The 25,891-nt window shown below is 40.8% G+C and overlaps 4 protein-coding genes across 4 annotated transcripts in view; 3 read left to right on the top strand and 1 right to left on the bottom strand.

Moving 5' to 3' along the window:
* The first annotated feature begins 5,204 nt into the window (after nucleotides 1-5,204).
* Nucleotides 5,205-8,579, top strand: LOC5511105. Its single transcript, XM_001631500.3, has 3 exons — nucleotides 5,205-5,344; nucleotides 6,588-6,700; nucleotides 7,156-8,579. Exons 1-3 carry the CDS (start codon nucleotides 5,277-5,279, stop codon nucleotides 8,298-8,300), a joined length of 1,326 nt encoding a protein of 441 aa, XP_001631550.1. The 5' UTR covers nucleotides 5,205-5,276; the 3' UTR covers nucleotides 8,301-8,579.
* Nucleotides 8,321-10,909, bottom strand: LOC5511103 (solute carrier family 25 member 35). Its single transcript, XM_032380368.2, has 2 exons — nucleotides 10,520-10,909; nucleotides 8,321-9,484 (listed from the first exon to the last, which is right to left on the bottom strand). The coding sequence occupies exons 1-2, from the start codon at nucleotides 10,907-10,909 to the stop codon at nucleotides 8,939-8,941; spliced, it is 936 nt and encodes a 311-aa protein (XP_032236259.1). The 3' UTR covers nucleotides 8,321-8,938.
* Nucleotides 10,910-11,086: 177 nt separating this feature from the next.
* On the top strand, nucleotides 11,087-12,576 carry LOC5511092 (50S ribosomal protein L9). The gene has a single exon (XM_001631499.3). It carries the CDS (start codon nucleotides 11,087-11,089, stop codon nucleotides 11,783-11,785), a length of 699 nt encoding a protein of 232 aa, XP_001631549.2. The 3' UTR covers nucleotides 11,786-12,576.
* A 555-nt stretch (nucleotides 12,577-13,131) lies between these two features.
* The window catches only part of LOC5511091 (coiled-coil domain-containing protein 150), a 30,777-nt gene continuing 18,017 nt past the window's right edge, over nucleotides 13,132-25,891 (top strand). Inside the window, exons 1-18 of the mRNA XM_048724789.1 lie at nucleotides 13,132-13,886; nucleotides 14,399-14,645; nucleotides 15,355-15,398; nucleotides 15,557-15,649; nucleotides 15,997-16,229; nucleotides 16,339-16,411; nucleotides 16,992-17,084; nucleotides 17,194-17,262; nucleotides 17,629-17,721; nucleotides 18,143-18,229; nucleotides 18,644-18,694; nucleotides 18,825-18,881; nucleotides 19,556-19,618; nucleotides 19,783-19,911; nucleotides 20,249-20,418; nucleotides 20,831-20,924; nucleotides 21,399-21,568; nucleotides 22,191-22,293. Coding sequence (XP_048580746.1) covers nucleotides 13,293-13,886; nucleotides 14,399-14,645; nucleotides 15,355-15,398; nucleotides 15,557-15,649; nucleotides 15,997-16,229; nucleotides 16,339-16,411; nucleotides 16,992-17,084; nucleotides 17,194-17,262; nucleotides 17,629-17,721; nucleotides 18,143-18,229; nucleotides 18,644-18,694; nucleotides 18,825-18,881; nucleotides 19,556-19,618; nucleotides 19,783-19,911; nucleotides 20,249-20,418; nucleotides 20,831-20,924; nucleotides 21,399-21,568; nucleotides 22,191-22,293 — 2,463 coding nt within the window. The 5' untranslated portion in view covers nucleotides 13,132-13,292. The remainder of the gene's footprint in view (nucleotides 13,887-14,398; nucleotides 14,646-15,354; nucleotides 15,399-15,556; nucleotides 15,650-15,996; nucleotides 16,230-16,338; nucleotides 16,412-16,991; nucleotides 17,085-17,193; nucleotides 17,263-17,628; nucleotides 17,722-18,142; nucleotides 18,230-18,643; nucleotides 18,695-18,824; nucleotides 18,882-19,555; nucleotides 19,619-19,782; nucleotides 19,912-20,248; nucleotides 20,419-20,830; nucleotides 20,925-21,398; nucleotides 21,569-22,190; nucleotides 22,294-25,891) is intronic.

Below are 25,891 nucleotides of genomic sequence, written 5' to 3' on the forward strand. Positions count from 1 at the left end.
CACCCTTCGCCCTCTCATCGGTATTCGCTCGCCCGGTATTCACCCTTCCCCCGCCTATCGGTATTCGAACGCCCGGTATTCACCCTTCGCCCTCTCATCGGTATTCGCTCGCCCGGTATTCACCCTTCACCCTCCCATCGGTATTCGCTCGCCCGGTATTCACCCTTCGCCTTCTCATCGGTATTCGCTCGCCCGGTAGTCACCCTTCACCCTCCCATCGGTATTCGCTCGCCCGGTATTCAACCTTCGCCCTCTCATCGGTATTCGCTCGCCCGGTATTCATCCTCCACCCATCCATCGGTATTGGTTCGTCTTTTTTCAGGGTTTTAGTGATGCGGAATCCTCGAGAACACCCCTCTTTTGATGACATCTTCTTTTTAATTATTTCCACTTTGTTTCACGTATTTATAAAAACCCACTCAGAATGCATGTTATCAGGTGAATACTTTTCTTTCCATTAAGGGATTTATCTCAGAGCTCTCCGCCCACACCCTGAGGTTGCCGAAATAGATTATTTCTAGCCTCCCTCTCACCCTCCCCTCCCCCATCGACACTGTAAGACCCAACCTACCCCCGGAAACGGACTTACATCAACCCTAGGGAGTACCCCGCAAAATGGCTGTGATATTCTTTTGCATGTTTATTGGCTACCAGCACTGATGTTGGAGAGAGTAAGGGGCCGTGCCGATAACATGATGAGTTCATCCTGGGAAGGCTTAGTTACGTATCATCATTTCAGAACCCGGCCTGGATAACATTTGCACTCGGGATGAGCTCGAATAGAGTAGTTTTTAATCTACTAAAGAGGCAGTATCATGGTAAGAGCTCTCCGGCACAGAGACAATTAATCTCAGTCAAATTCTAACATTGACTTATGAGCCTTTGGTACATGTGGGAGACTTAGGAAATGAAATGACCACAAACTGTCAATAAACATAGGTTTCAATAAAATATTGCATATTATGTTTACAAGGCATTTACAGCTCAAAGTTCAACTGTTTGTAGACAATTAAAAGCCTACAATAAACACTGACTCAAGACATGCGCAGTACACTGACACTGCCCCTTTAAAAGTGTTTTCTAACCTCTACAAACTGATAATGAATGAATTCCTCACCCGCTTGTCCAGACGGTGTCTTTGGCAAGGCCGTTATCCCAACAAACAACTTCGCGAAAAACAAGAAGAGAAACACGACGCCTCCTTTCATTTTTCACTAGTCAAACGGTAAATGTAGAAACAGCGCCTCTACACTTCTGTGTCTAGTAGTTTTGGGGTCGTTTTCAAAAAGTGAATACTTATCATTCGTTTCATAGCCACCTGACACACATCGTATCGTTGTTAATCATAAAAGTTGGTAAAGCTTGGTGGATAAATGTCAATATGATCCACCCACAAGATGGAGTTGTTAACTGTGAACAAAAATAGGCGTGACGGTGCTTTTGATAGCACTTTGTTTTAAGGATATTGAGGCAGCGAACCTATACGCCTTGACGGCTTAGCGTGTCTAAAGTTGAAATGGAGTCTATTTCCTAATCCCTTAATTTCAGCTCTTTTTCAGATGGAAGTAAATCCACAGACTCGACTAATCCCTTATTTTATTGTTCATTAAATTCTGGCGATAAAACGCAACCTAATAGCAATGTAATCGACAGCTTTATCAGAGTGGAAAGCCAAGAGATCTAAAAAGAGATAATCTTTACGTAAGTAACGATTTAATCCTTCCTCCAGCTTGTCTAGAGAAATCTTAAGAGATTTTTTAATGGTGAAGCCTCGCCTCTGCTTTTCTCGGTGTTGCTTTGAACTGACAGTTCTTTAGTCTAAAATTTCAAAACCTCAAGCGTTTATGATGTCAACTGTAATCTGAACACTTTTTTATATGCACAATACCTTCAAGTTTGCGGATGCTGTTTCCATAGCCGTAGCATGCCATAAAAGACTTGGGGGCACAATACAGAGACTTTTAGAAAATAAAGGTTGGATTTTTTTTTCTGGATCAGCTTTTTCCAGGTTTTTCCGATTTTATTAGCAGGGACTTTGGGGCTTTGGACAAATTTAGCCTCTTTAATAAATAAAGCATCTTACACGTTGGGCAGTGGAGAATATTATCACCGAAATATTCTAAGAACTGTTAAAAAAAATCTCCCGAATTTGTAAGCGTCCCATGCCTTGAAAGTGCCTTGACACTAATATAATCGCCAGTGATGCCACAGATTACATTGGAAGCCTGGAGACTCTAATTGCATGAATTCACGATCGAAGCAGGCGCAGTCTCCCGCCCACATCTCGACCGCCGACAAGCACGATCGTCAAATATAACATTTTTTTCCATATGACATTTATGACTATTCCATGGTTCCAGAGCCTCGAACGTTTCTCGATTTCGTGGGCAGCGAGCTTGCGAAGTCTCAAGCCCGCTGGCCACTAACGAGAGAGTCGTTCGAGGCTCTGAAACCAGGGTATCATGACTACCCCCTCCCAAGCAAATTGGTTTCCAGCTCGTTTCTGTGAGCCCGCAGTTTTGGTGGGTTGTTTTATATCTTAGAATAAAGGTCACAGTACTTCTTTTCAACTGTTCAGAGGCATCAAGTAATTCGGAATCCCCCAACTGCTCAAACGTTAGAATTACCGCTTATTCTGAATAAATACACATCACAAGACAATGAGAGTCTATTGTGACCTTTATTTTAGGATCTAAGACAATTTTAGGACAATTACAGGAGGTGATCAATCGTGAAAATATTAGAGCTAGTTACTGGGATTGACTGGAGACTGACTGAGAGGTTGGCAGGCCCATACCTAGGGGGGGGGGGGGGTGCAGGGGGTGCGAACGCACACCCCCCCACAACGGCCGAAGGTCCACTTTCGGTTCTCAATAGAAATGCTTTTTGTAGACAAAACTATAAGCTGGATCACTCCGGTATGTAGTCAAATCCGACAATAAACCTCCCGTGGAGATACTGCAAAGGCATAAAAAATATTTTTTTTTCGCGAGTGGTCAGAGAACTCCCTCCACCCACACCCCCCGGAAACATTAGGTCCACTTTTTCGAAATTCGCACCCCCCCCCCCCCAGAAAAATCCTGGGTACGGGCATGCGTTGTAAGCCTGTGCGCGCTCTAAGATAGTGACGGATAAGCGATGAGCTTATGCGATGGCCCATATTGAGCGAAAATAATACGCGGCAAAAATAATACAGGCAGCAAAAAACGACAGGAATACGAAGCATAGAGTGAAGTGAATGGCGTGTACCTGGCGGGCTGATTAATGTAGATACACAAACACAGAAACAAAACAATAATGTGAGAGATTTCATAAGAGCTCTTAGGAATAAATGTGCCACCACACTAATTCTAAACCGCGACTTATCATCGTCAGGGAGCAAGATCGACGGCTAGTCAGACGCGGTTATGAAGGTAAACACTGACGGGGGCCGAGGGTAGGAGACACGTGGATTAGGGCGGAATAGGAAAAGGCTGAAGGGGAAACGAGAGATACAGATACCGCGTATGAGGTGTATTTCAAACTGTAGTGATCGATCTAAACAGCTTGCTCCTATACGTGTTAGGTTGTGGGTTGAATGTGTGTATGGTGGGGAAGGGGATGGAAGGGCTGTATGTAAGGTTTTTGTAGAGGGGGGGCTTCTGGCTATAGATTAATAGTGTCTGGTGTAGAAATGTGGCTGATTGGTGTGTTGATGATGATGGGTGATGGAGTCGTAGAATGCTGTGGTGTGTATGTAGTTTGGCTGTGTGTAGAGGGGTAGATGTCTGTGTGGTGGGAGGAGGGGAGGTTGGGTTGTATGTAGGGTGTGGTGTTGGGGGTGCTGCTGGTTGTTGTAGGATGAGTAGTGTTGTGGCCATGGGGGGAGGGGGAAAAGGGTGTGTGGTTTGTGGTGTTGGTAGGGGTGTGGCTTGGGTAGGGTGTGTTAGGTAGGTATATTTTAGGTGAGAATGTAGGCAAGTGTAAGGGGGGGAGGTAGTGTATGTGTCGGAGTGTTGGGGGCTTAAGTGGGTGTTGGTGTTGTAGTGGGACTTAAAATAATAGTGATGGGTTGTATGAGGGCGTGGTATGGGTAAAGTGGGTATGGGGCTGTTTGTGGGGTGAGGGATGAGGGGGTGCTTGTTGTGGGGTGAGTGGATGGTTGGGTGTAGGTGGTGTGAGTAGGGGGAATACTTGGGTGGTTAGCTAGGTATGAGGGGGGAGAAAGGGGATTGTGACATGTATAGAGCTGGGTGGTAGTGGATAGGTATGTTGCGTGGTAAGGATAAAATGAGATTTAATGTGTTAGATGGGCGTGGGTATGTATGGTGAATGGAAACGGGGTGGAGAAAGAAGTGGTGTATGGGGGATATGGGGTAGGCCTCGGGATCACTTAATGTGATACAAAACTTTCCCAGTATGGTAATCAGTAGGGCCGATGATGAGACAGAGCTTGTTCACGAGAGCTTTTTTTCTTTTATTGTTAATTAATTCGGGATATTGTCACCGTCGTTTTTATTTAAGATACCCTGCTAGCAGAGCTTTCTTCTTGTTTTGTTTTCTATCAGTCCACTTACAGTGTCGCGTCTCGTTTGTGTCACAGAACACAGAAGAAGGCGTTTTGATAGCAGGGTATGTTAGAGCTAGCCGCTTACAAAAATGGTCGCAAGGAGAGGTACTTAACTCTATTCTTTGTTATATAATATGTTACTTGTAGCCCCTGGGGAAAAAACAATGCTGCTTGTTGACTCCTGTGCAGCCGACCTTTGTGTCAATCTCTAATATTCCAGAGAGCCCAGGATTTTTCTTGGGGGGAGGGGGGGTGCGAAATCCGAAAAAATGGACCTAATTTTTACCGGGAGGGGGAAGTTCTCTGAAAAAAATCTGTCCAACACTTGATCAAGTGTAATCAAATCAATCAAAGTTTCTTTTGATCATCAAAAATCTTCTACTGTTTTGTTTGAGTGCAACTATACATCAGAAACACCCCTATCATGGCAAGGTCGACGATCCTGTCGATATTTTAATCTTCGTTTTAATTAAGATTTCAAATCTTCTAACATTGTTGCTTATGCGGCTTATCAAAGGAGTGCAAAGTCCCCTCCCCCATCCCCCTCGTGTTCTTTTTTTGCTCCGAGTCAGGACAACCTGGGATACCTGTGGTTGTCTAATATCCGATATACGCGACTGACTTTTTAATTTTAATGTATTCAAATATAGGGATTAGCTGTTAGCATATATAACGGCGGCCATGACGTTAGGCAACGTGTTCCATTCCCACTCGAAGCGTTACCCTAATGCTGTCCGTTAGCCCTTCTGCTCGAGGATTGTATGACAGAATTATGTCTTCCATCAACACCTTATGGTAAGTGCCATCGAGGTTCTTTTTAGACTGTCGATTTGTTTGCAAGGTAAATACATTATCGAGACGGATGTTCATGAAAGAGACACACGGTAAAATAGTTGTCGTACATAGGAAAAATATATCTTATGAGTTGACATAGATGGCATGTACTTTTGAGTTAGAAAAATTCCTGATATTTTTTTAAAAAACTTATTCCTGTAATTTTATAGCCCATCACAACAGACGTTTACTTGCGCCCGCGATCATAGGTCCGTAAGAACCCTAGAGATCGGATAGCAGGCTAGAATTATACGCGATATGTGAAAAAAAGTGTCGTTCGAAGTAGTAATTTATGATGCGGTCGTGAATAGAAATCGGCACAATATCTTCCCTCCCTTGTAATAGCATATTAATTCCTTGCTCTGTTCTTTCTTACTTGCATGGATCGCGAGGGGGGGGAGGGGGGCTAATGTTTGACAACACTTTAGAAGTGTGTACGTGGACATGACTGAAAAACATGACGTGACGCTTCAAATAAGGCCATTTCACATCGAATAAGGCGGAGAATTTCTCTGAGTACTTAGTAACTTATAGCAAACAAAATATCAAGTGCGACTTTTTTTAAATTGATGCGACTTTTTGTAAAGTGTAATTGAAATTTGAGCTTTTCGTCCCTGAACTGATACACAAGGCAATGATGGTCAAGGAAAAAATATCAAGCCAAAATCTAGTTATGCGCACTACGGCCTCTCGTTATTTGTGTTTTGAAAATCAGTCCGTAATACAATGAACCTATAGCCATTGTAAGAAATTGTGTCTTTTCTATCTGGAATTGCGCGTTTTCCAGGTTTTTCCGTCATGTTGTGTACGTGTTTTACGTACGTGTAAATTGTAATGACAAAATTTCAAGAAAAGTTGGCGAGACTCGACCATCCCTACCGGAGGCAATCTTGTCTCCCTTTAATGAAGATTAAAAACTGACCAGCACTGTACAATAGTATCACTACGTAATTACACCATTTATCTTCTAACAACAATGACGAATCCATCCTCGGGGACCCAGGGCGTCGCGGAGATCGCGCACACTGGGAGCGCGCGAGAAAGAAAGAGGAGTGAAAGACGTCTTTCCCTCCTCTAGGCTTTCCAGCCGTGGTGGTTTCGGTGCGCCCGCGATCATTTCTCGCGCGCTCCCTGTGTGCCCTGGGTCCCCGAGGATGTGACGAATTTAAACGTTGTTATTGAGTCTCTGGTGTTTGCATCTCAGTCTACTCAGAATGTTGGCTTGGTTGGCTCAAAAGAAGTTTGTCATTGGCATGCTACTGCTGACCTTTGGGATTTACATTTATCACTTCCAGCCACAAATGTTTGATTATTTTGGTAAGTAATGTTGAAGTATTATAAGAACGCGTATTTCTTTCCATCCCTCTTGTGCACCACACCAGAAGCAAAAAAAAAAAAAATGACGCAGAAACACAAATGATTGTTGACTGGATGCTTATTCTGGAATCAAACTAAGTTCTTTAAAATCCGATGTTCTGAATATTCGGAATTTCATTAAAATCATTTTTTGTGAGCTATCGGATCAGCGAGTATAGACCTTACTTCAATATAACAGTACCTTTAAAAAGGCTTTTTAATTACTAGAAACTCTTGTTGACTTTACGGAAGTGCACTTATGAATAAAAAAAAGAGTCTGACATAGCTGGCAAAGGAAATGTTAAATTTTAATGGATATTTGGGATTGATGCAACCATAACATTATTTAGCTGCAAGTAACTGTGAGTTACCTCCAATCGCAGACTAACAGGACTAACAACTAATTGTATTCCCAGACACCAGCCCAAACAACGCGGACAGCTTATTCCTTACTCAGAAGAGCTACAAATGCGACAAGAAATGGAACCAATGGTACAAGGACTTTCACGCAAAATCCCTCGCGTCAAACGACAAGAATCGCAAGTTCCTAGTATATCATTGTCTAGGGCACAAAGGGGGATGCGGTGGCTATGGCAACAGAATGGCAGGCTTGGTGTCCACCTTTTACCTGGCAATACTGCTCAACAGAACATTCCTCATTCATTGGGGCGGCCCAGAACTCCTGGACTCGTTACTGGAACCGAACATGATAGACTGGCGTTACGATAAGAGGAAGATTAATGGTGTTCCTGAGAGGACGTCCTACTGGGGCATTGAGCGCATCGAGGGTTATGATAGGTATCAGCTCTTTAGGCTAGAGTCGGGTTTTCATCACTGGGTTCAGCATGTTAACTTTATACAGTACTTTGATCTCAATGTGGAGCACGTCGAGACGCTATGGTACTACGCCTATCAGCTATGGGATAACCCCACCTTGAGAAAGCAGGCAATGGATTATGGGATACCTCTTCGGAGAAATGATTACCCATACGGGCTTGCGGGCTGCGCTATGAACTTTTTATTTAAGAAATCTAAAGCGCTTAGAAGGGATTTTGCTAAGGTGAAGAGTTCGATAAAAATTAATAGGCCAATGATTGGGATTCACATACGAACAAGTGATCACCATTTTGGAAGTGATAATCCGAACAGTTACCGCACACGTGATCCACTAAGAGTCTTCGAGTGCGCTAAACGCGTTGAAAGCGCTCTAAAACGTAAAAATGCGCAGTTGAAAAACGTTCAATTTACGTGGTTTCTAGCTGCTGATGACAAAAAGCTCAAGGATCAGGCGTTAAGACTTTTTCCCAATAAAGTGGTCACACTCCGCTTGACTCCTATGCATTTGGATCTTATTGAGAAGAATTACCAACAGGCTTTACACGATCTGCTGCTAGACAAGCTTATGTTGCTAGAATGCGACTTTTTGATAGGGACAACCTCTAGTACGTTCACTAATATAGCGTTAGGCACAAGGCAGTTTCCTAGCAAAAGTTTTGTGTACGGAGAGAGATGTGAACTTGATGAAAAAGCAGTCGCCCTCTCTCCCCCTCCCACTGACTAGATAAAAGGATACACACTATATGTAACTCCGAATTTAGATTCAATTGTGTCTTTGGGCTCCTTGTTTAAATACATACATGTGTCTAATTGGGGTATTTGGACCGTGCCAGCATGCAAATATATCATGACCAGCCTACTGACTAGATGGGTCAAATCAAAGAAAAGCTGAACTGTTGAATAACTTGTTCTTATATGGATCTGAACTTCATGGAATCTTTAATACAAATTTACACTTTTTTAAAAATGAATTGTTAAACAATAAAACGAAAAAATAATTATATTACTAAGATTGGTTTTCACTTGCCTGTACCTAGTCCCATGGCTAATCCTTTTTATTTAAAAATTTAATAATCAGAAAATGCAAAGACAGTTGGTTGCATGAACCAATGAACCACTGCAATACTATTAAAAAACCCAGTGTATCAATGTCACAGGCGCAAGAAGGAGGCAGAACAAGGCTGGTGGAGAGAAAGGGGTAGGGGTTGGGAGAAAAGAGCAAGATGTCTTTTCCTTCCTTTCTCTTCTCTCCCGTCCCCCCCCCCCCCCCCCCCCCCCGCTGCTTCTTTCTCGCGTCATGTTATGCTGACCTCTACGGTGCATGAGGATGATACAGTATGAGAAAGAAGTTCATCTGCTAACTTATAAACTGCAACCATCTTTACTTAGATATTTATTATAAAGAGATTTTAGCTGATCCCAAAAAAGTAAGCTAAGCACGGTATGTGGACCTATTCTAAAATAGTGTGGACCTACTCCTTTGTAAAATCCTAAAACTCCCTCCTTTCTAAATATTTTAAGAAAGCAATCAAAGAAGCCTCTATATAGTAGTTTTTCTCCTGAACTGCTTGTACCTTGATTATAAAGTCTGGTTGCCACAACATCCCAGGGTGTCATGCATACTACAACAGCAATGCTACTTATCATGCTAGCACATGTAGGGATTAGCCAGCTACCAGTATTAAATACTTCAGAATTAGCAATGAAGTTCCTTGTTGTTGAAAAAGTTGACAACTGTGCAGCAGAGCCAAACATGACTCTTGTGATTCCAGCACTGAGTCCCTGATAAAGACCTTTCACCCCAAACCTGGTGTATACATCCCATAATGGCTTTAGAGATCCTTTGTGTTGGTGTTGGTATCCTACTGCTATTTGCTGAGCGGACTGTGCTTGAAGCTGGGTCTTTAACTATAAAACAAAAAAAGGAATACTATGATTTCATTCATTTGGCAACTAGCCTACCAGCCTGGCTACCAGCCTGTGTTATTAAGTGCTGTGAACTTGATGCTGCACATGATTGTGAAAACTAAGCCTTTTTGTATAGAAGTGCAGCAACACCTTGCACCAGCCTCATTTGAATCCTTCTCTGTAGAGAGAATGACGACAGTACAATGCACACATTTGGAGCAATTCATGCACAGCAGGCCAAGTAGTAATAACAGCGATTTGTAGGGTACACCTTTTTTTATAGAAACATCTAATTTTCAGTTAAGGCTGGGCTGTTGTTAAAAGGCTAAAAATGGAGGATTATAAATATATTATACTCAATAATTATTGGAAGAGAATTACACAAATGACTAAGGGTAATTATCTTGAACACAATTCAGGCGCATTCCCAGGATATGCTAAGGGAGAGGGGGGGCAGTTATAGGTATCATATGGAAAAAGCATAGTATTTGAAGATTCCTTAATAAGAAATAACCCACTTTTTTGCCTCCAAGGGGGGGGGGTGTGCACCCCCCTGTGTACATGCCTGCAATTTAATTCTGCGTTTTAGACTATCAAACTATTAAACAATATTTTGCTGCTATCTGTGCCTCGGCATGTTCTTCAAATTTGGCAAAATCTCTAAGTCTGGGTGTTCTCATAAAATAAGTGTATACAACTATGCTTGAAACAAGGCCAACATTTTGCTAGCAATTTTGGGTGATACATACCTGTCAACTCTCCCGCATCAGGCAAGAGTTTCAAGATTTTGGACACCTGCTCTCCCACTTTTTTTCGATTCCAAAAAAAATCCTATAGAAAATCAACATTTTGCCTATTTTCTATAGTAATGAAAAATAATAATTCCTTGTGTAGCGTGAGAGCTTTCTGAATGGCAAACCTTTATGGCTCTGCCTTTGTGGAGTAATGCATTAAGCGTAAACGTCTGCTTATTGGCAGATCACTGATGGTGATATTGCTGCTGCGTTATTATAAGCTGATAAGGCTGAAACTTACAAGGTAGAATGGACTCCCCAAAGTAGCACCCAGTCCACCTGACATTGCACCAGCAATGAGGCATTTGTAAAACACAGGTTTCCCATCAGCATCTTTGGTCAAACCAAAATTAGTGATAATTTGATACGATCCGAGTCTAGTTCCGTTCATTATGACTTGATAAATGAGCGCCGGGAATAGTCCTTTCTGCATGGCCAGTATGCCTTCGTATTTGGCGATTGTGTATGAAGCATGGAAGACATTTCGGTAATACACGGAGTACGTTCCGCGCGATTTCAACTCGCCTTGAAGCTGCATACGAGTTTTTACCACCTCTAAAGGATTCGTGAAAAAGCATGCACCAGATGCGGCTGTGGCGCCTAAAACAAATTCTTTGAGTTGAGAGGTCATCGTGGTTGAAGAAATCAAGTTCCTCTCTTGACGTCTGCACAAATGGTTGCAAATGTTATTGCAAATATTGATTTACTCTTGCAGCAGGCCAATCAAATATCGCGTTCTATATAAACTCTTTGAGTGCTGATTGGTAGATTAGTTTGGACCAATAGAAAACGTGGTTTTATATATTTTATGGGTAGCCATTTTGTTTTCGAGCAATACGAAAGTCGAAGGAGTGAAGAGCCATCACACTTTCCCGCTGAAACTAAAATGATCCGGTTAACCCGACAGGTTATACCTATGCAAAACTTTGTAAGAATCTTTGCCAGATCTATGGGCAAAGTGGACCAATTTAAGTGGAAACCCCACAAGAAAAAGCCAAACAAGAAACCAAAGTTCTCTGTGATCTTAAAGGAGCCGATGGACGGACTAGGAAATAGTGGTCAGCTAGTCGAAGTAGAGAGAGGCTACGCTAGAAATTTTCTGATCCCACAAGCTAAAGCGGTATATGCTACGCCAGAGAATAAGGAGCGATTTCTTGTGTCGTCAGAGGATGCCGCAAAAACTGATCCAGAAGCACAAGTTTCTAGTCGCTTTATGCGCTTTCTAAATCGTCTACATTTGAAAATTGAACGCAAAGAAGGAAACATTGCAGTCACTGAGCATAATATATCACAGGAGTACCAGAGACAGCATCAACTTGTTGTCCCTACGCATTGCATAGAATTGTCCGGGCCTCTTACAAAGTTTGGCGATTACACTATCAATGTGTCTGTGAGAGACGGTGTCAGTGTGCCCATGCGGGTGACTGTGGAAGAGTGGAAGCCCAGAATCGCTAATCGATGGAAGGATGTGTTGGCTGCTACCGAGCAGTCTAGTTTACAAAGCTAAGAATATGCCTAGCTCATTGTTTGGTTTAGAGGGAAGGAGGCTCTGGATGCTGATCATAATAAGAAATTGTATTCTTATTATCCACTTGGACCTTTATGTTAATAAAACTAGAAGTTTCTGTGAGCTCAGAGCAAACCACATAAGATTTGGGGTGGGGGGTGGGGGGCACAATACTGAAACATTAAAAAATATTGGGTGGGGGGAGGGCCCAGCCACTCCCTTACTGGTCATTTCCTTATAATTTTTGAAAATATGGGGGGGGGGCAAAGGCCCCAAGTGCCCCACCCTCTGCTATGGCCCTGGCGGAGCTTAAAGTGCTGTGGGCTTGCAGGGGATTTCTAGTCTTAAATCCTGTCATTTTATGAACTCTCAGTCTTCTGTGTCCAGGCATTCATATGTCTCTCAATTGCTGTAGAGCCAATCAGAGCAGATAGATAGGGATAGCGGTTCCTTATACAACAGACTTCTTCAAGGGTTCTCTGTGATTCAGCTGCTAGAAATGCTTTGTCTTTAAACATTGGAAATTCTCCTGAGTTCTAAGGGAGGTGCACTTGATCGGCCTAAAGCAGGCGTTTCACAGAAGAGAAGATGAAAAGAGTTGTGGGAAAACCCCAACTGATAGCAAGCTTGCAGATTACAGCCCTCCCTTACTTGTGATACATGGTGCTGTTCTGGTAATGCATGCTCCTCAAGCCGAACTGAAAACTTTCTTTACTTAACACAGTATTTGTATAACCCCTTTGATGGAGATTTTAAACATTGAATAAATAAAAAATTGAATGTATAAACAAGCTCTGTGCCCTTTGTTGTTGGCTAGGGGTGGTACAGTGTGTACATACATACCTTAGCCTGCGTGCAGCCGGAAATAGTTCCATTATTACGGTAATAATGGAACTATTTCCGGCTGCACCCAGGCTAACATACCTAGGCCCTGATAAATCTATTTTTCATCATTGAAGAATTCAATATGATATCTCTGCCTGCCCTGTGCAAATCGTGACTCAGTGCCTTGTCAAATGTGCAAAATGCAGGACAAGGTGACATTTAGCTCCTAAATAAACCTTATTTTCAAGGGCTTCTCCTGCACAGAACATGACCTGTGGTTCTCACCAAAAAAATAAACGAAACAAAATCCTTGCAGGATACCATAATCGCTCAAATACGCGCTTCCCCATATGAATAAGTGCCTACTCCAAATACAACATTAGAAAGGAATGATAGCTAATCACCTACCACCAAATAGTATTTAAAAAGCTCGTTTTAGTATGGTCTTGGAAATAACTTGATGTACCCATAATATACAAAAATTCGAATCGCTTGGTCAGCGGCTAATAACTAGTAGCTGTGTTCTGATTGGTTATTGTTCATTCGTTTGGCGGTAATTCCAAAATGGCGGACAATCGAACAAGGACACGCTTGCTCTGTTGGTCCCAAGACCACAACAATAGCTTTCCAAAGAAAAACGCACAACCATGCTCTGTTGGTGAGTAGTGGCAAGCATACAGCAATGAATAGGCCGGTCATTTCACCTGCCTTCTGTGCGGCGTCTTCGCCCGAGCATACATTGGAGGTCATGCAAAAACGACTTCAAATGGCGGAAGACGAAACAAAAAAGCTCGTTACTCAACTTGAGGACTACGGCTTCAGTAAAGAGATACATGAAAGAAAAAACGATAAAGGAGGCAAGATAGAACCTATATCATCGTTTAAGCTTGGACCTGGCTCAACACAAATGGATGTTCTTCAAAAAAATTACGACCAAATGGTTTCTCGAGTTTGCCGCTCAGAAAGTACCATACAATCGTTAAAGCTGGCTATGTGTAGTCTCCAAGCAGAGAGGGATTTGTCCGGTTTACGAAAGAGCAAGGAGATTGAAATTCCCAAGGATACTTATGACAGGGAAATCAAAGCTCTTGAAAAGAAATTATCCCGATGTAAACAAGAGCTGGAGAATAACAACGAACGGAGGTTAGAAGCTGAATCAGCTGTGCAACGTCTGAAAAATTCACTGGATAAGGCTTCTAATTTTAGTAATGAAACAAAAGTGAAGGTGGAGGAGTTAAAGAATGATAAACAGAAACTCTCAAAGAAAGTTAATGAGGTGAGTAGCTATGGAAGATAATCCCTGATAATCCTAAAAAAAAAACCACAATAAGTGTACTTAATATTAATCCGACCGTTATTATCCTCTTTTTATTAGGTATGCTTTAGTATTAAGAGGTTTTTTTTATTTGCTCTCACTAGCAGTACACCAAGATCCTCCTGATTTGAATGCTTCTAAATGAGATATTAGTGTTTAGATATTATTTTAGATATCAGTACTTAGATATAACAATTATATATTATTATACATTGTATTCACCATCTTGAATTTGATTGGTTAGAAGCAAGCACTTTACTTTGAGAATCACACGATTCGGGGGTCTCCAAGAATCAGTTCTTGATTTGTGCCTAACACGCAAAAGTATGTTTTACTGAGTCAATACCTCACCAAGTGGAATCAGTGTCTACCTTCAATCTTGTCTTTCACTTGTCTCAACATTGATTATTCCGGATATCACAAAAACCTTAAGTCCAATAATTTGGAATGAATTTATCAACTTCTTTTCAAAGCTTAAAGAGGAGCTCTCTAGAGAGCAACAGATGCGCTCAAGCCTTGAGCAGTCCCACACAACCCTGCTTCAAAGAGTGAATGACATGGATCGGGTGGTAGAGACAGAAAGAGGCGATGTACAGGCCCTGGCTGCTGAATGCCAGGAACTCAAGAGGGAGGCTTCTACCACAAAGGAGGAATACAATAAGGAGAGAAAGATGAGGCTGCAGCTGGAAACCCTTGTCACACAGCTACAAGAAGACTCAGGTGAGTAGAGAACATAACATTTCTGCACAAAGAACATAACATACATATTGTGTGAGTGCAGGCATTCATAGAACCATGCTCGATATACGAGCATGGTATATCTTGGTATTTAGAAAAAACATCCAAACTACCACAAACGGTAATTTGCATGTTTTCTCTATATATGTTCTGAAGATACAGTCAGAGCATACATAATATTCTTACATAACATACATACAGTACAAACATAAGAGCCCACTTCTTTTACTGGCTTGGTAAGAGGTCATACCTGAGCACAATTATGCCTGCTGAGCTCTTGGTAAAAAGAGCAATATTTTTTTTTCACAAGCTATTAATTAATTAAGAAGTCATTTGTGACTTCTTGTTCAAACTGCTAGTTGGAACTAGCTCCATTTTTGGCATCCCTCGCATGAAGGCAACCTATTTTTCGACAACGAAAAGCTCAAGCCTATAGCAGAAAGCTCACACTTCATTACAGAAGCCCCAAATCCATTTGCGTAGTAAACAACATAGAAACTAACCAAGGTTGAAAATTAAACATGGGTATGGTATCCATCACAATGCATGGAACAATCAAAACGAATGATAATAAAATAAAAAGGGCATTTTAACAAAACACTGTTGAATTGATGATTTTATTATCATCAAGTAATTAACTTATAACACTTATCTATACCTGCTACTAAGGTTTTGTGTTTGGTATTTTCAGCAAATACAGATGCAGAGCTAGGAACTCTCAGAACAGAGAAAAGGGTACTAAAGATTTTTTTTTTGATTTAGTTATTTGTTTCCAATCTGGAATTTGTGATTTTTATAGGGAATAAAGTAAGGGGTTTTGAACTCATCTCCTAACTAACTTTGTATGCAGTACTCTAAGCCTAATTAATCTCCTGCTATTAAATGCCTTATAGAATCTGAATGAAGATATTGCAAAGTACAAGCAAGATAACAAAGAGTTGAGACAGCAGTTTGAGAATTTACGGTCTGCACATGAGAATCTTAAGGCAAGTGCTCAAAGGGCATATCAAAGGTCATATTTTAATAAAGACTCTATGAGCTACAACCAAAAGAAAATCAAACTCTTATTACTGTATAACAAAAGCAATAAACATGAATACCTTAAGACCTACATCAAACTAGATAACTACTGTACCCAACCGAAAAGACCAAAGACAGAAGAAATATGTCTTGAATGTTTACAATGTTCCATGTTTACTACAAAATATATAAAAAAACATGTATGCTGCATCTTGCACAAGCAAAATGGCCCAATGACAATATTGTATTTCTAATCTATGTACCATATGATCAGATAGTATATGGTATGTCATGTCTTCTTTTGATATCTTAGGCTGCCCATGAGAAAGTTTATATTGAGCACAAACAAGTTAGCGAGGAGCTGAGAGCTGCAACAGTGGATAATAAAGTTCTCCTAAGCCAGCAGCGCGAGGCACTACAACGTGAACGGCAGGCCATGAGTATGCGACTTGCCGAACAGGATAGAGCTCTGGACATGGCCAAACAGGCGCTTGTCATTGAGGTGGAGGAGGAGAGGGCAAGGCTGATGGCTGTAGATAGAGAAAGGTATTTGGTTGATTATAATCGATTTAGACTTTACGATAATTATAAGGGTTAAACAACTTGTATACTAGAAGAATTGAGAAATAACTTAAAGATGTCAATGTTACTGCAGGTCTAAACTTAAAGAGGAAATTTTTAAACTGCAAAGTGACAAGAAAGTGGCTGAAGGGGACAAAGAAAAACTGGTAAGACTTTTTTTGACAAGAGTTTGCTCTAAAAGCAAACACCTGCTTATCTAAAGGGGGGCGTACGCTAATTGAAATATTTAATTTTAAGAAGTGCAGAAATGAGCTTGAAATCAAGCCTACACATGAAAATGCATTCTGTCTTTTTTTCACCAAACTGTGAAAACCACTTTTTGATGAAAATACATGTGCTGTAAACTGAACTTTCTGATTTTGCTGAACTTGAAATAAGGTCCCTTGATTATTTATATTGTTTGAAGCTATAGTCCAAGTTAAATCTAATAATACTGCAACAGAAATCGAAAAATCAAATCTCATCCTGTCCTGCAAGTTGTAATTGTCACGAACAGCTTCAGCTCATGGAAGTCTGTTACTCAGCTATAAACAGTAAAAATATGTATTGAATGGTTATTTATTATCAATTGTAAATAAAAAAGTGAGGATGTCTCATTGGGGTAATTATATGATTAGCCAGAATAAAAGTTCCATCCATATCCACATTTTTGATGGTTCTACGGATCCCCATTGTATACTAATGCAGTACTTATTTGATTATCAAGCTTATTCATTGTCTCAACAGAAACTAAAGATTGAGGAACTCAAACTAAATCTTGAGCAAACAAATAAAGAAAAGGAACTGGTAATGGGAGAGAAGGGACAGATACTAGAGGAAGTGAGTGGATATTTAGATCAAACAACAAAAAGACCAAATGAGACTTCAAAATACTTCAAAAGATTTTATCATATCGTAGAGCAACTCAACTTTTATGTCTTATTTTTAGATAAAGCGGACAGTTGATGGCTTCTCTCAAGAGAGGAATAGAATTGAACAACAGCTAAGGGATGCTGGGGTTGGTGACTTGCATAAGCTTTTTATATCTGGCCAGTGGCGGATCTAGGTGATGGGGTGGGGGATGGGGTCGGGGATGGGGTGGGGTGAGGGATGCGGTGGGGGATTGGGCGGGGGATGGGGTGGGGGATAGTACCGCCTCCCTTTCCAATGAGTTCACTTTACTGTATGGGAGTTTAATTCAACTAATTTATGCATGACCCTGAGTTTTATATCTTGGTTTATTGGCCCTGACAACTCTCTGGGATAGTTCCCCCTCCAGGAAATCCTACGTATATCCGGACTTACTTGTTGTACCTTATGTCACACCCATAAACATGTAGGTACTGTAAGTAGAAAAGAATATATAATATATGCTAAACTCTAGGTTGAAATTGAACGACTCCAGCAGAGAAATGGGGTGATGGAGAGGGAATGCCAGGCACAACTTGACAGAATAGTAGAGCTTGAAAACCAGCAGGTATGAAGTTTGTGTTCCATATGTAGATGTGTTGTGTACTATAAGATCTTGCCTAAGTCTCATTCTCACTAACAACACAGATTGCACAAGTTCTAGGGTTGATACTGTATTTGTCTGACACAGGAATATATACAAAGTACAAGGACAAGATACAGTACTAAACGTTTGTCATTTTTCTTGTACTTGTGCTGGAGTTTGGTTTTGTGTGGTGAAGTGAAAATAAATCACAATGACTAGATACTCGCACAGAAGATGGATTATTTACATCAGGTGACACGACTTTTATATAAAAGTATTTTATCTGCTAATTGGTATCTGCCAATATATATATATATGTATATACCAATTAGCAGATACTGCTGTGCATGATATCCTGTTCCTTGCTTTGCCTTTTCACGATTTGTTTGACTGAAACATTCAGCACCTTGGACGTCACCAAATAGAAGAAGCAATGAAAGACATGGTTGAGGCCAAGAACCGCCTTGCATATGAGAAAGGTTCCCTGCAGGTGAGCATTGTTTTCCATGTGGTTGCATGCCTTACATGGAATGTCTTTATTTCTCTCTGTTTGCTGCCATTATCTCCAACCTGCAACACATTCTCTTTTTACTGTCATTCTGTCTCCCCCAGTATCCTTTCCCCATCACCTTGTATCTACACTCTCTTTTTACTGTCCTTCTTCAAGTCTCCCCCAGTATCCTTTCCCAATCACCTTGAAATGCACCACAAGTACTAGAATCCTTTACGTTTTGTACTAGTCGAGGGAACACAGAGTGCTAATAGGTGGCACAGAAAGGACTCTGGTAATAGTGGTATGATTCCTTTATGAGAAGGAACCACGAATTTCAGCATCGCAGCCGAAATTGGTTGGATATAGTCATTGTATTAGTTTCCAAAAGAGTTAGTTCTATTTTCCTTCCAGTCTCGTGTGGAGCACCTGAACAAGGAGCTAAGTGCAATGGGGGCCCTCAAGGTAAGACACGTTTAACCATTGTTTTCAGGATATTTTGATGTGTCTTTTTGCCAATATTAGCAGAAAAAATAGCCTATTACTTTGCCCTGTGCATTCAAACACAAGTAGTAAATATCCTTTTTTTTTTCAGGTAGAACTAGAGCATCTTCGGAAAGAAAATACAACAGCTCAAAATCATTACAAAAAGGTAAGCACTGAAGAATAAGACTGATGAATAGGTTGGAAGATCCATGATGAAGAGCAAATGATACAGTGGTGAGTAAGGCCCATGCAAGTGCCAGCAAGTGCCAGAGTCTCATGACCTCCGCTAAGGAGCTAGAACCCCTTCGATCTGTAATTACTGGAGTCGTAATTAATAACGAGCATGGATACTCACTAAGATCCGGCAGTATGAATACCTACAAACATATTTCTGTAACTAAACGCTTTGGTGACTTTGTTACTTATCGATTTCTGTAATATTATAACGCTATATGTGCTGGCCCTTTGCCTTAATTCAGTCTGTAATACTGCCATGGCAATTGAATAAATCCCCCTATCTATCTATCTATCTACCTATCTATCTATCTATCTATCTATCTATCTATCTATCTATCTATCTATCTATCTATCTATCTATCTATCTATCTATCTATCTATCTATCTATCTATCTATCTATCTATCTATCTATCTATCTATCTATCTATCTATCTATCTATCTATCTAGCTAGCTAGCAGCAGTGCTGGTGTTGCCTTTCTAGGTTGACGATAACTTAAAGGAAATGTCTGCAAATTGCTTCACCTTCCACAGTGCTGTATAACCAGCTCCAGCGCTTGGCTAGAGGTGCTTGCACAAGACTTAATGTGCGTTATGATCACAGGTTTTATCAGAGCTGCAGTCTTGTCGGACAGAAAACCAGGAGCTGCAAGGACGCCTGCATCAGGTGAGATGAAGATACATGCGGAGTGTATTTCAAGTCAGAATAAGTAGAAATGAGGCTCCTGATCATTTTTACACGACACACATACATACAAAAATGACAGAGAAAGTGTCATAAATTAAGTAGCAAATTGGTAATGCATGACTATCTAAGTATTTTTTTTTCAGCTTGAGTTGAACTCTGGAATGAGGGACAGCGACCTGCGAGCTGTGATTACGTCACGTGACGAGGCATTGCGAGAGGTGGAGAAGCTGGTGCACCATACCGAGGCTCTAGAGAGGAATTACCAGAATAAGGTGGCAAGAGATACATATTACAAAGGCCCAATTTAACAACAATATATTATTACCTTGTGTGACATGGGCCCTGAGTTTTACCTTATTTTTCCACAGAAAGCATGTTTCCGTCTATATTTACATTAAAACTATAGTCAGTGTGTAACTAGTACGCTAACATCAAACATTGCTAACTGGAATCAATAAGAAAATTCTAAGACGACCTATCCCAGATTTTCCTAAGACAGACTGAACTTCTCAACTATACTAAGCTTAGGCTGTGAGCATGGATGATTAATCGCCAAAGACGTTGTAATAAGTGCTGAATAAGGAAATAATTTCCATTAACCCATTTCAGATTGAGTCTTTACAAAGGGCATTTAACGAGGCAAGAGAAAACAACTGCCGCCTGACCAGCACGACTGAGAGCCTAATGGGATCACATGCGGAGCTACAGGCCACGCTCGAGAACATGCAGACGGAACTAGGACGCAGGGACTCGGAACTGAAGAGTGTAACAAAGGAGAGGTATGTTGATTTGCTGATAGACATACCATAGCGCTGTATATGTATGATATCTTCTGGTCGCTGACTACAGTCTGTTGCTTTAGTCATATTATTTGCAAATCCCAATACAAGAATGAAGTAAAGACTATGATCTTTGGACAGGACTGGTACTTAATGTTCAAGTCCAGCATATTGGCACTTCAAACGCTCACACAAATGATTCTGTTTCGTGTCTTAACCCATGCTTTCTGTGTTCTAGAAAGCATTACCGTAGGCAAATAACAAACTACTTGCGTGTTGGGACAGCAAAAATATACTTTCTGTAGCAGAGAAAGTGAAATTTGCTAGCATGGTCAACCCATTTTTATTTACATGTATTTCTATACTCTCTCCAAATATGTATTATATACTCTGTATATTTGAATTTGTTCAGAAACGCAGCGTTTGAGAGGGTACAAGATTTGCAATACGAGCTAGACAGTCTTCATAACAGACTTGCGGGGCTGGAGAACAGTGAACAGCATGAGGTAACAGTTTGAATTCCCAAGATTTGGACTTGATGGTTGGGGCTTAAATTCTCTCCATTTCTAGTTTGCTTTCTAGTTTATCTTTTGGGCATTCTTAAACGCCTTTCTAACTCCAGCCATGCCTAATCAAATGCCATTGTTTCGAATGGTTGGGATAATTTTCCGAAGTGGAAAGTATCGGCATTCATTTCCAAAAAGGGTAAAGCTGCTAAATTTGGATTTTACACACTATTTGTAAGCGTCTTAGCACGCTAGATGCGAATGATCATTCATCATCACAAGTGGTGCTTTTACTGTTGGTGTATATTGTGTTACGGGATCCCCCTTATAATGCTTGCACAGGCTACATTAAACTTTCAGGGCTGAGGAGACAGGTAATCACCCTCTTGGTGAGCTCTGAATACTTCACACTTTGTTTAGCTGGTTTCCTTGCTCCTGAGAAACAACACTTTAGCTAATTGTCTGTACCTTTAGCTTCGTCCTCTGCGAGAGGCAGTAAAGAGTGCCAAGAACGATCACCAGGAGTTGACCCAGAAGCTTGAACGAGCAATGCAGACCAACTCCAAACTGCAGAGCACAGCAGAGAGGCTGCAGATGGAGCTGGGCAGGAAGGACGTAGAGCTAGAGAAGCTTATCAAGGACAGGTGACCTCTTGTACTTGCCCTCAAACGTCTACCGCTTATGCCATGCCCATACTCGTGAAGTCGAAAAATAAACTCTTTTACTCTATAACAACCCCTCAAACGTCTACCGCTTATGCTACGCACTTAATATGTGGGGGGGGGGGGGGGGGGGAGATGAAAGCTCTTACTCAAATACAACCCCTCAGACGTCTACTGCTTATGCTACTCCCTAACTTGTTAAGCCGAAAAATGAAAGCTCTTTATTACATCCCCCGGACGTCTATCGCTTATGCTACGCCCTAACTTGTTGGGGCGAAACATGAAGGCTCTTACCCTATTACAACCCCCCAGACGTCTAACGCGTATGCTACGCCCTGTAACTAAATTGGGCTAAACATCAAGGCAATTACATGTCTACATCATGCTTAGAGTGTGTGCTATTGTAAAAAAAAAGGCAATAGAAATCGTTGAGAACTAACGTTAGGCGCTGTTTCAAAACATTTTTGTTGTCTTCTCCTAATTCTCGGTCTTATCAAAATTATTATTTCTCTTATTATTTGTATTTATTTTTGTAGAAGAAAGAAAAGCTAGAACTTCAGGAATAAAATTCAGAATTAAGAGAGATGTTGTTAAACGTTTTTAGAGACCACGGACAACAAGAAACGGCCGAGCTACAGGATAGAATGGAAGAGTTGGAGTCACAATTACAGACAACAAAAAATAAGCAGAGAAATCAGTTTGCCCAGGTAAAGTACTTTCTAGCCTCGCCTAAGTACCTCATGTTTTATTTTTAAATTCGCCCTACCTTTCGTTACCTTACCTTTCCTCACTTATTCCAATTTCACCCACTTACCCCACTCAACCTCGCCATGCCCCACTTCCCCAAAAAAACTTGATTCCCAGTTTTAAATACTTACCTTGCCTTACAACACGTTACTTCACCTTACGATACAAGTCTGCCCTGAAAAAGTCTTATTAAAGACGAAAATTTGGTAGAGTCGATTACCAGTTTTTGGTATATTGTATTTATTCTTCTTGTTCACGAACACGACAGTTTGGGCTTTTTGTATTACTTCACCTTACAATACACTTCATCCCATCTTACTCTATCTCGTGTAATGTTAAATACTCACCCTACCTTACAACACGTCCTTTCATCTCACAATACACTTCATCTCATCTCCCTCTACCTCGTGTAATGTTTAATACTTACCTTGGCTTACAACACGTTACTTCACCTCACAATACACTTCATCTCATCTCACTCTACCTCGTGTAATGTTAAATACTCACCCTACCTTACAACACGTCCTTTCATCTCACAATACACTTCATCTTATCTCACCCTACCTCTTGTAATGTTTAATACTTACCCTACCTTACAACACGTTACTTCACCTCACAATACACTTCATCTCATCTCACTCTACCTCGTGTAATGTTTAATACTCACCCTACCTTACAACACGTTACTTCACCTCACAATACACTTCATCTCATCTCCCTCTACCTCGTGTAATGTTTAATACTTACCTTGGCTTACAACACGTTACTTCACCTCACAATACACTTCATCTCATCTCACTCTACCTCGTGTAATGTTTAATACTTACCTTGGCTTACAACACGTTACTTCACCTCACAATACACTTCATCTCATCTCACTCTACCTCGTGTAATGTTAAATACTTACCTTGGCTTACAACACGTTACTTCACCTCACAATACACTTCATCTCATCTCCCTCTACCTCGTGTAATGTTTAATACTTACCTTGGCTTACAACACGTTACTTCACCTCACAATACACTTCATCTCATCTCACTCTACCTCGTGTAATGTTAAATACTCACCCTACCTTACAACACGTCCTTTCATCTCACAATACACTTCATCTTATCTCACCCTACCTCTTGTAATGTTTAATACTTACCCTACCTTACAACACGTTACTTCACCTCACAATACACTTCATCTCATCTCACTCTACCTCGTGTAATGTTTAATACTTACCTTGGCTTACAACACGTTACTTCACCTCACAATACACTTCATCTCATCTCACTCTACCTCGTGTAATGTTAAATACTTACCTTGGCTTACAACACGTTACTTCACCTCACAATACACTTCATCTCATCTCCCTCTACCTCGTGTAATGTTTAATACTTACCTTGGCTTACAACACGTTACTTCACCTCACAATACACTTCATCTTATCTCACTCTACCTCGTGTAATGTTTAATACTCACCCTACCTTACAACACGTTACTTCACCTCACAATACACTTCATCTCATCTCACTCTACCTCGTGTAATGTTTAATACTTACCTTGGCTTACAACACGTTACTTCACCTCACAATACACTTCATCTCATCTCACTCTGCCTCGTGTAATGTTAAATACTTACCTTGGCTTACAACACGTTACTTCACCTCACAATACACTTCATCTCATCTCACTCTACCTCGTGTAATGTTAAATACTCACCCTACCTTACAACACGTCCTTTCATTTCACAATACACTTCATCTCATCTCACTCTACCTCGTGTAATGTTTAATACTTACCTTGGCTTACAACACATTACTTCACCTTACAATACACTTCATCTCATCTCACTCTACCTCGTGTAATGTTTAATACTTACCTTGGCTTACAACACGTTACTTCACCTCACAATACACTTCATCTCATCTCACTCTACCTCGTGTAATGTTAAATACTCACCCTACCTTACAACACGTCCTTTCATCTCACAATACACTTCATCTTATCTCCCTCTACCTCGTGTAATGTTTAATACTTACCTTGGCTTACAACACATTACTTCACCTCACAATACACTTCATCTTATCTCACTCTACCTCGTGTAATGTTTAATACTTACCTTGGCTTACAACACGTTACTTCACCTCACAATACACTTCATCTCATCTCACTCTACCTCGTGTAATGTTTAATACTTACCTTGGCTTACAACACGTTACTTCACCTCACAATACACTTCATCTCATCTCACTCTACCTCGTGTAATGTTTAATACTTACCTTGGCTTACAACACGTTACTTCACCTTACAATACACTTCATCTTATCTCACTCTACCTCGTGTAATGTTTAATACTTACCTTGGCTTACAACACATTACTTCACCTCACAATACACTTCATCTCATCTCACTCTACCTCGTGTAATGTTTAATACTTACCTTGGCTTACAACACGTTACTTCACCTCACAATACACTTCATCTCATCTCACTCTACCTCGTGTAATGTTTAATACTTACCTTGGCTTACAACACGTTACTTCACCTCACAATACACTTCATCTCATCTCACTCTACCTCGTGTAATGTTTAATACTCACCCTACCTTACAACACGTTACTTCACCTCACAATACACTTCATCTCATCTCACTCTACCTCGTGTAATGTTTAATACTCACCCTACCTTACAACACGTTACTTCACCTCACAATACACTTCATCTCATCTCACTCTACCTCGTGTAATGTTTAATACTCACCCTACCTTACAACACGTTACTTCACCTTACAATACACTTCATCTCATCTCCCTCTACCTCGTGTAATGTTTAATACTTACCTTGGCTTACAACACGTTACTTCACCTCACAATACACTTCATCTCATCTCACTCTGCCTCGTGTAATGTTAAATACTTACCCTACCTTACAACACGTCCTTTCACCTCACAATACACTTCATCTTATCTCACTCTACCTCGTGTAATGTTTAATACTCACCCTACCTTACAACACGTTACTTCACCTTACAATACACTTCATCTCATCTCCCTCTACCTCGTGTAATGTTTAATACTCACCCTACCTTACAACACGTTACTTCACCTTACAATACACTTCATCTCATCTCCCTCTACCTCGTGTAATGTTTAATACTTACCTTGGCTTACAACACGTTACTTCACCTCACAATACACTTCATCTCATCTCACTCTGCCTCGTGTAATGTTAAATACTTACCCTACCTTACAACACGTCCTTTCACCTCACAATACACTTCATCTTATCTCACTCTACCTCGTGTAATGTTTAATACTCACCCTACCTTACAACACGTTACTTCACCTTACAATACACTTCATCTCATCTCCCTCTACCTCGTGTAATGTTTAATACTTACCTTGGCTTACAACACGTTACTTCACCTCACAATACACTTCATCTCATCTCACTCTGCCTCGTGTAATGTTAAATACTTACCCTACCTTACAACACGTCCTTTCACCTCACAATACACTTCATCTCATCTCACTCTACCTCGTGTAATGTTTAATACTCACCCTACCTTACA

The sequence above is a fragment of the Nematostella vectensis genome, chromosome 3 (genome assembly GCF_932526225.1).
Source record: "Nematostella vectensis chromosome 3, jaNemVect1.1, whole genome shotgun sequence".
NCBI lineage: Eukaryota > Metazoa > Cnidaria > Anthozoa > Actiniaria > Edwardsiidae > Nematostella > Nematostella vectensis.

What these genes read in the sequence shown, in the direction of transcription:
- LOC5511105 (XM_001631500.3), top strand. Translation starts at nt 5,277, where the DNA reads ATGCTGTCCGTTAGCCCTTCTGCTCGAGGATTGTATGACAGAATTATG. An exon ending in TCTTCCATCAACACCTTATG is followed by an intron (nt 5,345 to 6,587) that starts GTAAGTGCCATC and finishes TTTGCATCTCAG; the next exon opens with TCTACTCAGAATGTTGGCTT. An exon ending in ACAAATGTTTGATTATTTTG is followed by an intron (nt 6,701 to 7,155) that starts GTAAGTAATGTT and finishes TTGTATTCCCAG; the next exon opens with ACACCAGCCCAAACAACGCG.
- LOC5511092 (XM_001631499.3), top strand. Translation starts at nt 11,087, where the DNA reads ATGGGTAGCCATTTTGTTTTCGAGCAATACGAAAGTCGAAGGAGTGAA.
- LOC5511103 (XM_032380368.2), bottom strand. Translation starts at nt 10,909, where the DNA reads ATGACCTCTCAACTCAAAGAATTTGTTTTAGGCGCCACAGCCGCATCT. An exon ending in TGGGGAGTCCATTCTACCTT is followed by an intron (nt 9,485 to 10,519) that starts GTAAGTTTCAGC and finishes TTTGTTTTATAG; the next exon opens with TTAAAGACCCAGCTTCAAGC.